This window comes from Hemitrygon akajei, chromosome 5 (genome assembly GCF_048418815.1).
Source record: "Hemitrygon akajei chromosome 5, sHemAka1.3, whole genome shotgun sequence".
Classification (NCBI taxonomy): Eukaryota; Metazoa; Chordata; class Chondrichthyes; order Myliobatiformes; family Dasyatidae; genus Hemitrygon; species Hemitrygon akajei.
Genome location: NC_133128.1, coordinates 167,159,651 through 167,174,981, shown reverse-complemented (window position 1 = coordinate 167,174,981; position 15,331 = coordinate 167,159,651). Strand labels below are relative to the sequence as shown.

The window sequence follows — 15,331 nt, the reverse complement described above, 5'->3', positions numbered from 1 at the left end:
AAGCCTGATCAAAATATATGCACAACTATATTATCTTTAAAAAAATATTCTACAGCATTAGCAATACATTTTCTGATATCCAATACAAACATTCCACAAGCTGAAATTGCTGATGAAACCCCAATGACGCATATTTGAAAAATTTCTTTAATATGTAACCTTAATAATATACTAATAAAATTCAAAATACAAAGATAAAATAATACACTATTAGAACCACAAGCATTTATTAAACCAAGTATGTACATAAATGGGAACACAAATCTTTCTGAGAACTACTTAGCATGTACAAACAAGTAACACAAAACACTATACCTGAAAGAAAGGCTAGCCTTTTCTTCAGAATAGGCAACATACTTGTGGCTTCCATTGTTTCAAGATGAGATTGGTCACAAGTGTCCACAATTCTGTAAGAAAAAATATATATTGAATCAGCATCATTTCAAAAAATTAGCTCTGCCTCAGAATATGTAGAATAAGAATAGTAGTGAGTCAATCACTAATTTAGCAACATTACTTTTACCAATTTCCAGGCATCAACTCTAATCCTTTGCGTGAAACATGCTTTGATAAAATCCACCTTGGGTACACAAGCAAAACAAAATCCCCTTCCTCTTGTTGGCTCCATGCCATTTCACTGGCTGTATATTGGGCATATAAATGTACCTCACAACAAATGCAGTAATGAAGTACCAGGGATAGCTAAAGCATGATATGACACACACAGAACAATTCACAGTAAAGTAACCATTTTAACACTTTTATTCCTGAACATATCTTTGCCAAAAACTATTCAATTCAATAACAATTCTGCCTTTGCAAGTGAACATCCATGACAGGTTTTTGCCACTTTGCAAACTAATTCTATAAAATCCAAACTTGGATAAACAATCAAATTCTCGCCTCCAGCCACCAACCCCAAACTGGTGCTCTAAGTATCAGTTTCTTCACACTGCATGGGTTTACAATCAAGCAACTTTCTACACAAAACACTTGCCAATAAGACGCATACATGTAAAATGACAATCAGAATGTTTCAGGACATTCTGGTTTCATCAAATGTACTTGGATGAAAGTTACTAAACAATGTTGTCTAATGTGGTCTTAAGTAGGGTTTTGAAATGCAAGTGATTAACATGTATGTGTGTCATATTTCCTGTAAACTATGTGAGTGGTGAGATAGTGCAAGTTAGCAGCATTTGTGAAACTGGGAAAAAATTTGGAATTTAAATTCATGAACAAAATAATATTGAATTCAATAAATAGCTAATATCATTCACGTCAACAACAAAAACCCCTCAATCACAGAGGATTCTGGTTAATTGGGACAGATCAGAACCTGTACATTTTGGCCCAATTAAACAGCTGCTCCAATTAGTCCAAGTTTTATGTAAATAGTTACAAAAGTAGTAACAAAAAAAAGTAAAACTATCATCTGAGTAACAAATTGTTACCCAGATTATAACAAAATAAATTGGAACACGACAAATATTGCTACCATACTATAATGCTGTATATTAGCTCCAAATAGCTCTTGATGGTACGCTGTTTTCTTTTGATCGACTATAAATGAATAAAGTCTGCACATAAACCTAGTGCAGATAATAGACTTCCTTCATACAATGCTGTGATGATAGCATCCTTCAAATCTTCACTTTCATTGTAACATTCAAGGTGATTGTCAATACCTTCAAATTCTTCATAGTTCCTAATTTGTTGAAGTTATAAAAGTTTCATTTTCACTCCTAGCCGTTCTGACATCTCCAAGCCAAAACACTTGAAACCGCAATGAGCAATACTGTTCTGAACAGTCTTACTGCTAATTTCCCACCAACTATCAATGACAAAAAATCAATGCTTTTTCAACACAAATACAAGCAACTGACGCTACTTTAAAAAGTGTTCACTCTTAATCATGGTGTAGTGCCTAACAGCCTCACAAGTACATGCAACCAATGCTAGTTAGACATAGTTGACCAACAGTCTTCTGTCCCAATTAAGGGGCATAGTGTCCCAAATAAACATAGGGAATCCCGGCTATGTTCTTTAAGACGTGAACCAAATAAGAGCTGCCCCGATTAATCGATGACCCAATTAACTGGAATCTACTGTAGATTCATTTAGATCACCAATTACTATTAATGAAGAAAACCTGTCATATTACCCAAACCTGTACATTTTGAGATTCAACATAGTACTGTACAGATATATTTAACCAACTGGTCAACAAAAGATTTAATCAAAGCTTTACAATCATAGTACATCTGTTAAAGCAATCAATAAGGAGGAGTAGGTTCCATAAAGAGGTTACATCCTTTGTGATGGCAGTGCCCAACACTGACGCCAATTCAATCAGCGTGGAAAATAGCCCACTTGCTCTTGACACAAAACAGGAATAAAACAGAGCAGTCAATTACAGTCCCATCAGTCACCATCAACCTCAAAATAATTGCAAGGTATTATGTTATCAAACAGCTCTCATTCTCAACAACCTACTCTCAGTTGCTCAATTCCCCTCCCCATCATCAGTAATTTATACAAGAGATGCTGCCTCAGGAAGCCAACCCCTACCCAAATTCCCCATCGAAAAGATTCCCACCCTCCAGGGCATGCCACCTTCTCAGAGCTACCATCAGGCAAGGAGGAAAGAAGCTTAAATCCCACATAACCAGGTTCAAGAACAGCAATTTCCCTTCAAGCATTTGGCTCTTGAATTAACTGGCCATCCCAGTCTAATAACGCCATGACCCATTTGACTTGATCAATTTGCACCAAAAATTGACTTTTTTTGTTCTAATGCCATTCTTTTGTGTAAAAATTGTGTACAATTTATGTTTAATTTGTGTTTTTCTAGTGAATATTGTTTATATGATTCTTTGTGCCTATGGTGCTGCTGCAACTAAGTTTATTATTGCACATGTGCATGTATGTACTTGTGTATATGATACAAATCCATGTACGTATCTGGGGGCAGCACAGTAGCATAGCAGTTAGTGTAATGTTTTACAGCACTAGCGACTGGGGTCCTGTTACCACCACTGTCTGTAAGGAGTTTCTATGTCTCCCTGTAATTGCATGGGTTTCCTCCAGGTGAGCCAGTTTTCACCCATATTCCAGACATATGTTGATGCCGGAAGCATGGCTACACCTGCGGGCAAGATACGTTACTTTATTCAGTAACATACCGAATTATATTGGGCAAAGTGCACAACTAAATTTACACATTTACTTGAAATTAAGAAACCAAGCAAAATACAAATTCAATGTGTTAAAAGCATTGTCCAACTAAACTGCTGATGTAAAAGATCGCCCATGACCTTACTGAATGACAGAGCAGATGCCATAGAGCAAATTAACCTCTCCACCATTGAGTAGATTTACAAGGAGCACTGCTGCATCCATCCAAGACCCCACCCATCCAGGCCTTGCCCTCTTCTCACATCTACAATTGGGCAGGAGATACAGATCACCTGATAGGTCTCACACTATCAGGTTCAGGAACAGTTATTACCCAACTTCAGGCTCCTAAACCAGTGCAGATAACTTTATTTACTACTTTGTACTGATACTATGACCTACAGACTTACTTTCAAGGACTGTTTACAACCCATGTTCTCAGTATTACTTTTCATACAGTTTGTCCTTTTTTTGCACATTGGTCGTTAATGCACAGTTCTTTTTCATATAATTTTATTGTATTGTGGCGACCCAATTACTAGCACACTCGAACCGGCTGACAATTAGCCAGAGCCAGAGACAAAGATACATAGCCTCAGGGAGTTTCAGTTATGTGCCTCTCCAAGTTTCGAGTGGGGGGAGACAGGCTTTTAAGCAAGACTGTGTTTGTGAAATAAACTTATTCCGTGGTTGCAGTTTACCGACTCCGTGTCGTAATTTCAGCGCTGCGCGTAGCACCCCGCTACAGTATTTAGTTTTTTTCCCAGTAAATGACTGCAAGATAAATCTCAAGGTAGTATATGGTAGCATATAGATACTTCGACAATTTAATTTTAACTTTTTATTACTCTTGCTTCTACTTCACATGCTCTTATTGTTGACCTGCTTTATGAAGTTATGTGGCTTACGGAAAGAAATGTTACCACTTACTTGAAGGAATTCTGTCAGCAGATACATGATTCTTCAGTCTCAAAATTCATCACAAGTCCATGTCCTATAAAATACAATAATAAAGCTGATATAATGGTAAACCGTTTCAAGGATTTTGCAGTGCAATGTTTAATATTCTGTGTTATTCGCTCGATTTTTGCCATTCGCGTGATTTGCTCTTTTTTGTGCTTTGGGTGTTTGATGTTTTCCTTGAACAGGTTCCATTGTGCTTCTTTCTTTATGGCTGTCTGTGGAAAGACGAATCTCAGGGTTGTGACTTGCATACATACTTTAACAAAAAATATACTTTAAATCCAGTATTAAGACAGATGTGAAAACTGGGAGGATTGTCAGGTTTGTAAATAAATTTGCAAAAAGGGTGAGGATTTTGTCAAAGTAGTACAGAACAATAAGTCAGAATTTCAAGGAATACAGTAATGGATGATTGGAGAACAATTACAGATAGCAGTGACTTTGAAGTAAGCAAGGAAGCACAAGAGAAAAAAAAAGGTTGAAACTAGTAGTGGGGAGGAAGGTAGAAAAGGCAGACATTACAACAAAGCTCAAGAAGGACTAACAACCCAACCTGCATCTTCCAAGAGGGAAAAAACCTACATACAAGCTACAGATCTACAGGACATAACCACAGGGGACCCTGGGGGGGGGGGGGGGGGAAGGGGGTTGGATGAGCACCCCACCAGGACAGGAACATCAACCTTTGGCAGGCAGAGAGGTACATCACTGACTGGTTAAGTGGCCTCCAGCAAACCATCAGAGGAAGTGGCTGCAGTTTGAGAAGGATGTAATCCATATCGAGGAGCCTACAGAGGTGGGGTGTAAAGGTTTTGCTGGCTGCTCTGTTAGATAGTTGGATTACAACCAAAGAAAAGATGACTTGAGTTGCTTAGCACTTTAATGCAAGGGTGTTTATTTGGTGCATCAGAAATTACTTACAAAAATTAGTGAAAATAGTGAAAAACAACTGCAATATTTCTACAAATAAACACAACAATAGCTCCATATATTTTCTTGCCCATTGTGAACTCCTCATAGTCCCTATCTCTCTCCTTTATTGAGGGCAAAAAGCTCCTTTTTTTGACACTAGGACATACCATCTTTAATTACCAACAAAGTTAACTTAAGCCTAAATATGAATATGATGCACCAAATAGTATAGTTACATTATTACAAAATAAACAGAAGTATCGACCTTAAATACAGCATACAAACAACACATACACATTTACACATCCCCATTACTAAAGAAATGGAATATTCTGCCATGCATTGCGGGAAAGATACCATAAGGCCAACTGGAGCACATCAGCTTGGTTTAAAATTAAACTGAACTTTGGTGTTTGGCTCTGAATGTACGTAGCAGTGCAGAGGGAAAACAGTGGGTTCCTATGGAAGATGTTGAATTGCCTACACTCACCTAAAGGAAAAGGCAATGTTTACATGCGAATGAATTCGCATGTCTAAGGAGTGCATTTACTGAGTGCTCTCTGTCACATTACCACCCTTCTCTCCTGCAGCGACAATGCTCAGCAGCCAAAACAGGTAGTCTGCAGTAACAGTTTCTTTCAATGCTTTATGGTGGACACAGAATTTGAAGGGTTGGGGCTCCAGGTACCACCATGTCACTCTGGCATTATGGTCCTTCATTGTAAGAATCCACATTAATGCAGTGTGGTCTGTGTAAAGACCAAACTCCCTACCAAGGAGGTAGTACCAGAGGCTGTCAAGACCCCACATAATGGCCAAACACTCCTTTTCAATGGTGGAAAAGCTGGTTTCCTTTGGGAGGAGTTTTTGGCTCTGCTAAAGAATAGGTCGCTCGACTCCAGGTTCTCCTTGTGTCTGCATTGCTCCAACACCTACTCCTGAGGCATCCACCTGGACAAGGAACCATTTGTCAAAGTCTGAAGGACAGGTGAAGGGCACATGTGGGCTTGAAGGGCTTGAAAAGCATTTTCATCCACACTTGTCAAAGCCACTGGGTTGTTTACAAGCTTCCCAGTAAGGTTCATCAGAGGTGTGGCCAGAATGGTGAACTGATGAACGAACCTGGAATACCACCCTGCCAGACCCAGGAAGGACTCCACTTCCTTCTTGGTGTGAGGTCGAGGGGCTGTTACGGATCGCTTCTACTTTGTCCACCTGTGCTCAAAACTCTGTGTCCCAGCTGGTAGCCAAAATATCTAGTTTCCCTTTTTGCCTACTCACTTTTTGTTGACAGAGGGTGAGACTGGTAGCATGAATATTCCCCAGGACCCTGTTCAGATGGTCCATGTGCTCTAACCACATCTGGCTGTAGACAATCAAGTCATCTAGGTAGGCTGCACTGCAGTCCTCACAGCCTTGGAGCACCCAATCCATCAGTCACTGGAAATATGATAGTACGTCATGAAGACTAAAAAGCATCATGGTGAACTAAAACAGACCCAGGGTGTGTGGAAGGCAGTGAAAGGTTTTGTTTGGTAATCAGGGGAATCTGTCAGTAGCCTTTGTAAAGCCCAGTGTAGTAATGTTGTTTTCCCATCCAATGCTTTCTAGTAGGTCATCAAAGCAGGGCATAGGACAACTATCAAAAAAACAAGACATGGCATTCTACTTTCAGAACTCAATGCATACCCCCATGGTGCCATCCTTCTTGGGGATAATATCAATAGAACTGCACCACTCACTAGTTAACGTCTCAATGACTCCCAATTCCAGCTTGGTCCAAATCTCATCTTTCAGGGACCCCACAAGACACTCTGTAGCAGTGTTGGTGTACTGAACCCTGATCAGCTCTGATCCTGGTGGAATTCTTTAGGGCCTTCGGCAGTCCTAGTCTCTGCTGGAACAGTTGTTGAAAGTCAGCAAACACCATCTGCAGTTCCACTGGTTAATGGCCATCAAGATGGGAGAGGTCAACCTTCCCAGGGCCCCTCCAGGCCTCCACAACCCCTTCTGAGTCATCCTCTTCTGCATCTAGCAGAGATGTGCTGTTGGTGGGAGAATTGGCATATTTCTCAGAGCACCTTTGCCAGTGCTGACTTTCTAGGCCTTTTGGTTCCTCCCTTGCACAGAGGTTGTAAATCAGCCAATGCTTTGGTTTTAGCACGAAACCAAAAAGCAGGCAAAATAACAAACAGCACATCTACTCCTGGATTAACGGATGGATGTGATTGGCCATTTCCCTTCCTCAGTAACTCAAGTAACACAGGCTAGTATCTCCCCAGAATCATGTCAATTGGTAATCTCTCCAGAACACCCACTTTCATCAATAGCGAGTTCTGTAAGCGACTCAGACGTCCAGTCACCATGGAAACACTGGACAGGTGTCTAGTGACTGCAGTTAACACCAAAGAAGGGCATAATTTTCTTAATTAATGACAGTGAGCTACCAGAATCTAAAAGAGCTTTAACAGGTTTTCCATTAACTTTCTCCTCACATTCTTCTCATTTTCCATTACCATACTCAGCATCATTACAGTCACTATCATCATCACCACACTCTCCCTCGCCTGGTACACAGCACATACCTGACAACTTGGGCTTCTTGAGAGGAGACACAGAACTTATAACCCGGCAACTGACAATAGTAGCAAATAAGCCTTGAAGAAACTACCAAAGGTCCGTTGCCTTCATATCTCCCACTCTCCAATTCTGCATTTACCCTGCCAGTACCTTGGAGGGTCAGAGTCTCTGTTGCTTCAGAATGGTGGCCATGATGAAGCCCCCTTGCAGGCATTGACGTACTGCAGTGTCTATCCATTGGCTTATGCTCTCGGACCCTTGCTCTGGTGTCTAGAGGAAGAACCCATAGCAGATGCTATAGAACGACAGCCTCACCAGCTTCCTGCTTGGACTCCTGCTCTAGTCAAATCCATCGGCTGTAGGGTCCCCTCAAGTGATAATACTTTTCAGTGGTTGACTCCCCTGGTGGTAGAGTATAGGAATGCAGACAGGCCCACTCCTCCTCTGGCCATTGCCATAATCCAGGCCATCCTCTCAAACCTGAGGAGCTACTTCCCAATATCGTTACCTTTTAATGCCAAGGCATCATGGGACCTTTCTGCAGGCTTTAGTGTTCCTTTTTTAAAGCATCATCTCTCCTCTGCTGGGCAGAGGCAAAATTTCTGAATAAATTTTCCAAGAAGGCTTCAGAGGTGTTGCCACTTGAAGACCTTTCCGCTTCAGGCTTGAGTTTGGCCCTGGGCCGAAATTCTTCCTTCTCTGAGGTCTCCACTGTTTCCCGGGCATCGGCTTCATTTTTAGCCTCAGGGTTTCTTGACTCGGGACTGCAATCCCATTCTCCCCAGAGCTGAATGTACCCCTTTGCGACTGGCCATCCCACCGCTGCTGCCAAATGTTAGACACGTGGGTTATAACCCAAAAAAAACAGCTAGAGTCACTTAGCACTTTAGTGCAAGGGTGTTCAGTAGGTGCGTCAAAATTCAAACTCATAAAAATTAATGATAGTAAAAAATGCCAATATTTACAAAATTATATCTACAAGAATACAATAGCTCTGTACTTATTCTTGTTCAGTGTGAACTCCTCGCATCCTATCCCTCTCCCTTACTGAGGGTACCACCTTTAAAGACCAGAAAGTTAACTTACCACTATGCATGAATTAGAATATGATGCATCCCATAGTGCTGTCACAATGCTAAAACAAGTATCTACCTTAAATACAGTATACAAGCAACATATATACACATTTACACATCCTATTACTAAAGAAATATATTCTGTTATGTATTGCAGAAAAGGCACTATTAAGCCAACCCAAGCACATCAGTTCGGTTTAAAATTAAAACTTAACTTTGGTGTTTGACTCTAAATGTTGGTAGAATGCAGAGAGAAAACATTCAAGTGCGTACACTCACCGCAACAACAGCAAAATGGCAAGGCAATGTGTAGGTGTGAGTGAATTCGCATGTGTATGAAATGCATTTATCCAATGTTCTCCATCACATGCTCACTCTGCAGAACCTACACTCTCCCTTGGCATAACGAAGGCTAAAAAGAGAAGAACCATCAGGCTGCTGAGCACACCTCCAGATGGCTGTGGATCAAGAAGCATGACCTGTGGACTAATGATGCTGAGACACAAGCTGGGGCCTGATCAACCTTGGCTGTCTTTTTGAACAACAGTGTCTGATGTTGAAAGACCTGAGACACCCAATGACCCCTGGTTACATCACTAATGACATGACCTGTTGCATTCTAGGATGCATCTCAGCAACACTTCAGTTATAGAGCATGAAACTCAGTCTGTGGCTAAACAAAATCCTGATTCCACACATTTTTATCTTAAATAAGCATGTTTACATTAGTCTAGAACAGAAAATGACAAACTTATAAAACCATAACATGGCAAGAGATTGCAGCTGAGGGAAATGGATCAGCCATGATGAAACGGCAGAGCGGACTCAGACTGAATGGGCTAAATTTGCTGCTATCTCCTGTATCCCTTCATGTCCTGACTAATGAAGAACCTGTTAACCTCTGCCTTAAATATACCCAATGACTTGGCCTCCACTACCACCTGTGGCAATGAATTCCACAGATTCACCACTCTCTGGCTAATTAAATTCCTCATCTCTGTTCTAAATGGACATCCTTCTGTTCTGAATGGACATCCTTCTGTTCTGAACCTGTGTCCCCAGTCTCAAGACTCCCCCACTGTAGGACATCCTCTCCAAAACATTTTAACATTCAATAGGTTTCAATAAGATCCACCCCCCTCATTCTTCTGAATTCTAGAGAGTACAGACCCAGAGCTATAAAACACTCCTCATATGGTAAGCCTTTCAAACCCAGAATCATTTTCGTGAACCAGCTTTGAACCCTCTCTAATTTCAGCACTTCTCAGATCAGGGGCCCAAACTGCTCACAATACTCTAAATGAAACCTCACCATTGTTTTTACAATCTAGTCTTCTTGAAATGAATGCTAACATCGCATTTACCTTCCTCACCACCGACTCTACCGAAAATTAACCTTTGGGGAATCCTGCATAATGATGTCCCACCCCAGATTTTTTAATTTTCTCAGCATTTAAAAAATAATCTATGCTTGTATTTCTTCTACCAATGTGCAAGACCATACACTTCCCAACACTGCATTCCATCTGCCACTTACCGGTACTTACCCATTCCCATAATCTGTCTGTCCTTCTGTGACCTCTCTGCTTCTGTAAAACTACCTTCTATCTCTCTTCATATCATCTGCAAACTTGGCCACAAAACCATTAATTCCAACATCCCAACACAGACCCCTGTGGAACACCACTAGTCACTGGCAGCCAACCAGAAAAGGCTCCCTTCATTCCCATTATTTGCCTTCTGCCAATCAGCCACTACTTCATCCATGCTAGTATCTTTCCTGTAATACTACAGACTCATGCGCGGCAACCTGTCAAAGGATCTTCTGAAAATCCAAGTGCAGACTATCTAATGGTTCTCCTTTGTCTATTCTGCTTGTTATTTCATTAAAGAATTGCAATACATTTGTCAGGCATGGCTTTCCCTTAAATGTTATCATGTACTCCAAAACTACATCCTTAACAATCGACTCCAACATTTTCCCAACCACTGAGGTCAGACTAACTGGCCTATAATTTCCTTTATTCTGCCTCTCTCCCTTCTTGAAGAGTGGAATAACATTTGCAATTTTCCATTCCTCTGAAACCGTGCCAGAATCCATTGATTCTTGAAAGAAACCAGTGCCTCCACAACCTCTTCAGCCACCTCTTTTAGAACTCTGGGTTGTAAACCACTTAGTGCAGGTGGTTGACCTACCTTCATACCTTTCAGCTTCCCAGTAACGGTAACTTCATATATTCTGTCACCATCCTCAGGCAAAATACTTACCTATTTAGTTCACCTGACATTTTTTGCCCCCTATTACTACCCCTCCAGCATCATTTTCCAGCGGTTCTATTTATCATCCAACAAAACAGATTTCAGTAACCTATGTAGAGTGTGATAAAACAGGAAATCTAAATCAAACTCTTTTCTAACTTATCCATGAGCCTGGAATTTCAGTTATGCAATTTCTCCTGCACAATGACACCAATGTGCAAAATGTTCCTATGATACTGTAAAATTATGTATATGAATTTAAGACAGGGTTTATAGAATTGTACTTAAAAACTATAATTAAGTAGCATGTTAAAATAATGAATTATTGATAATGTAATCTTGCAAGCATGTCAACAGATTATAGAAATAAAATGAACAATCAAAGAACTGAGACCAGGAAGAGATTAAATCAGTTTGCACCTTCCCTGCTAAACCCTTGCTGGATATGCTTTGACAATGATCAATTTATAGCTTTTAAACAGAACTAGAGTCAGTAAATTAATAAAATTATTAAATGAAAACCTTTAAAAAGCTGAATCTGGAAATCTGCAACAAAAACAAAAGTGCATGGAACAACCATTAGGTCAGGAAAACCTCTGGAAAGTGGAGCAGAGTGAATATTTCAGGTTATTCCAACTAATGGTCTGGACACAAATGGCATGAGATCCCTCAAGTATTTAAAATGGTGCCTTTATGCCAATGGAGTCAATATTAGCAACTAGCTATATGCGACTAAAGGGCAATTTAGGTGTGGCTACTTACAACTTGGATAAGCAAGAGAAAAAAATAAGCACCTCGGGGTATTTCTTGATTTATTTTCAATTTTGATGATGATCATTAATTAACATTGTATGCTGCATATATGAAAGTACAAGATAACAATCCATAACTATGTCAGACATCACTTTGACAAATTAAAAACAGAATCAAATTCTGTTGTGGGTCTTCATAAGGCATTAAATATCAAGGCAAAACAGAATTTAAAAGATATATCAAGACAATGAAAATGCATGGCACTAGAAAACATAGTTGTGGACATTATCACAAACAAAAGCAAATCTGCAGATGCTGGAAACCCAAGCAACACATACAAAAAGCTGGAGGAACTCAGCAGGCCAGGCAGCATCTATAGAAGAGTATAGGTGATTTTCGGGCCGAGACCCTGCATCAGGACACCAGGCTAGTACTTTTGCCAGTACTATATATCTTGCCCATTTGATTCTTCCACCATTCACCCAAATTATTAGTGATTTACAGTAACCAATTAACATAACAAACAAAATGTCTTTATAATGTTTGAAATGTAGGAGGGAGCCAGATTATACCAGAGGAAAGTCAGGAGAAAAAGCAAGCTCCAAATACACAACACCAAAGGTCAGGATCAAATAGGTACAATATATAAATCAGAGCCAGCCTTTTCAGAAGTGAACCTAAAATTTGCAAAGGGTGAAAGCTTAGAACTCTTCAAGTAGTAGATGTTCATTTAAATATTAAGAGTCCAATCTTGAGGATTTCTGTTAACCAGTAAGCATTCAAAGATATGGGAACGAGGGCAAATAATTGGACTTGTCACAGGTCAAAAATAATCTTGTGAAATGGCAAAACAGATTGAAGAACTTAAGTGACCAAGTATATTTCCAAGTATATTCTACAATTAAAAACACATGACATCAATTAAAGTTAATCGGCAAAAGATAGCCAACACACCAGTTTCCTATACTAGTGTTATACTATGTGCTCAAATACCCAGTATGACAATGTGAAATTTGCTATTCAGATGCAAGAGTTCGAGCAAGGTGCCACCCTATTCACATACTGATACTTTTACAGTTCAGCAAATAATCTGTATTATTCACTAAAATCTAGATCCACCAAGTAGTTTTAAAAACAGAAGCAAAGTACTGTTTGGCAATTGGACTGTTTTAATGGTTTTAACACAAGAAGCATCCCAATTGGAGATTTGAGACATGTTGGACTATGACAACATTCCACATCATATGAACAATTAAGCAGACTTCTCAACAGCTTAGTCTAAAGCATGATGATGGGTTTAGACATTCAGCTGACCAAATAAAGAACATTCATCAATCTAATTTAGAAAATAATCTATTTTCTATCTTTGTAGTTATACATTATTTATTGAGTCATAAAATTATACAGCAAATAGGCCTTTTGGCTAAATTCATCCATGCCAACCAAAATACCCATCTAAACTAATCCCATTTGAATGCTTTGGCCCATATCCTTTCAAACCATGTACCAGTCCAAATTTTTCATACACCTCTGGCAGGGCATCCCATATACCCACCACTCTGTGAGAAAAAAATAAATTGGCCTTCCCACCCCCTTTAAATATTTCCCCTCTTATCTTAAATCACATCCTCTAAGTTTAGAATCCACCAAGGGAAAAAGAGTGTGACTATCAACCCTCGTGATTTTTTAAACTTCATCTTTAGCCTCCTTCACTGCAGGGCAAAACAGTCAGCTTCTCCAGTCTCTCTTTATAACTCAAGCCCTCCAATACCGGCAACACTCCTATAAATCTGTTCTGCAGCTTAATCACATCCTTCCAACCAGCGGGCTGGGCAGTAATGTGATATTACAGTAGAAGCAGCACTTGCTCTCTTATATCATGATCCGCTCCCAACCCACAGGAAGTACTCATTCAATCCCTTTTGAAAATGGCTGGAATAGACCCAACACAGCGCGCACCCCGTTTTCAGCACCGGGGGCTGTGATTTTAAATCCGCGTGGACAGGGGGGCATGGATTGCCATTAAAAATAAAATGAAAATCCTAAACCGGGGGGTTGCAGATTGGGAAAATAACCTGCAGCCACCCAATAGGCTGTGGGCGCTGCCACCGAACAAAGCTCCATCCAAACCAACTGATTCAGGCCTACTTTTCCCCTCGAGTCCTCTTCGGCCAAGCAATCTCCTCCACCGCGAATTCTCTCGCATTTATATGAAGGACGGTCATTTTACCGGCGGCAGTGGTGGCAAACCGCTGGGCCGCGGCAACACGATTCGCGGACAGAGGGGAGGGCACGCCAGCAGACCGGGGCGGCCGCCCTCCTTTGTTGCCCGGGGTGAACCGGGCTGCCCCGTCTCACGCAAAGCTCGCCGCACACAGGTGAAGCAACGCAAGCCCGCGCTCCCCCGCTCACCTGCAAGCGCCCGCCGTGCGCAGCTCCCCTCTCCCCGGCTGCTCGCGTCCAGCCGCCTGCCAACGCAGCCGGACACCCACCCCTTCCTCAGTAACAACGGACGGCAATCGCATCAGGCAGCAGCGCTCTCACTGCAACTTGCCTCAATTAAAGCTTTTCTCCTTCTCGCTCTCTCCTCTCTCTCTCTCTCTCTGTATCTCCCCCGCCCACCACTCGCAGCAGCGTTTAACACAAGGCAAATTAACCACTACTCCAAAATTAACATTTCACGCACAAGCCCGAAGTTTTCCCCACCCACTTTACGATGCCGTGCTGTATAATTGAGATCAATGAACGGACCAAGTAAGTCTCATAACAACAGAGAAAACACCCTTCAATTGAGAGATGCTACGTTATGTATGGAATCAGTGTTCATCCTACTTGCTTTCTCTGATATTCCCGCCTCCTTTCAGCAAGATAGTCAAGGTAGTCTTTTTTTCAATACTTAGCCTCGTAAATTTTAAAAAATGAGGATAAATATCCTTTCTATTTAAAAAGTTACTACCAAATCATTAACGGACTATTCAATGTCTACATGCGGGTTATATATAAAGCTGGCCAATAATATGTATTCTTATTGAGTGTAATATGATATCCCCAGAATGAAGTTCTGGCTTTATTAAGACAAAGGGCAGTAATAACTTCGTTCAGATTTACCCGAGTTTATCAGTACAATTTAACATAAATATGATGAAATGTAACGGATTTGTATTTAATATCAATCAAGAGTTATTTTTCACACTTTTCTACCTTTTCTCCTGAAGGCATTGATTGTATATAGATATAAATCCACACAGGCACCTTCATCAAAAGTGCTTTCTTAAATCACCAGAACATCTTAAATAAGAGGTGGCAAACCTTTTTGAGAATGTGTGCCCAAATTGGCTATAATCTTCTAAAAAAATTATTTTGTTTCCCATTGTAATTTTCAGCAGAGATTATCATTAATTAATGAATTAGTAACAATAATTGTGGATTTTTAAGGGAAAAGGATGAATCCTGTTGCTTATTTACATCTACTGATTGTTTTACTATTAATAAAAGTACAATAGAGATAGATTGAAATAAATGAAGCATTTCAGAAAACCTGTTATTTATTAATATTAATCTTTTCAGAAGACAATTGAAAATGACATCATTTATAAATACTATTGTTATTG

The 15,331-nt window shown here is 40.3% G+C and overlaps 1 protein-coding gene across 4 annotated transcripts in view; it reads right to left on the bottom strand.

Moving 5' to 3' along the window:
* Positions 1 to 14,379, bottom strand: part of sestd1 (SEC14 and spectrin domains 1) — a 128,313-nt gene extending 113,934 nt beyond the window's left edge. For 2 of the 4 annotated variants that reach the window (XM_073047107.1, XM_073047110.1), the window contains exons 1-3: positions 14,133 to 14,266; positions 4,108 to 4,171; positions 316 to 407 (exon numbers count right to left, since the gene is read on the bottom strand). In XM_073047107.1, the coding sequence (XP_072903208.1) occupies positions 316 to 370 (55 nt within the window). In that variant the 5' untranslated portion in view covers positions 371 to 407; positions 4,108 to 4,171; positions 14,133 to 14,266. The other 2 variants (XM_073047108.1, XM_073047109.1) reach the window with 2 other exon arrangements.
* Between the last annotated feature and the right edge of the window lie 952 nt (positions 14,380 to 15,331).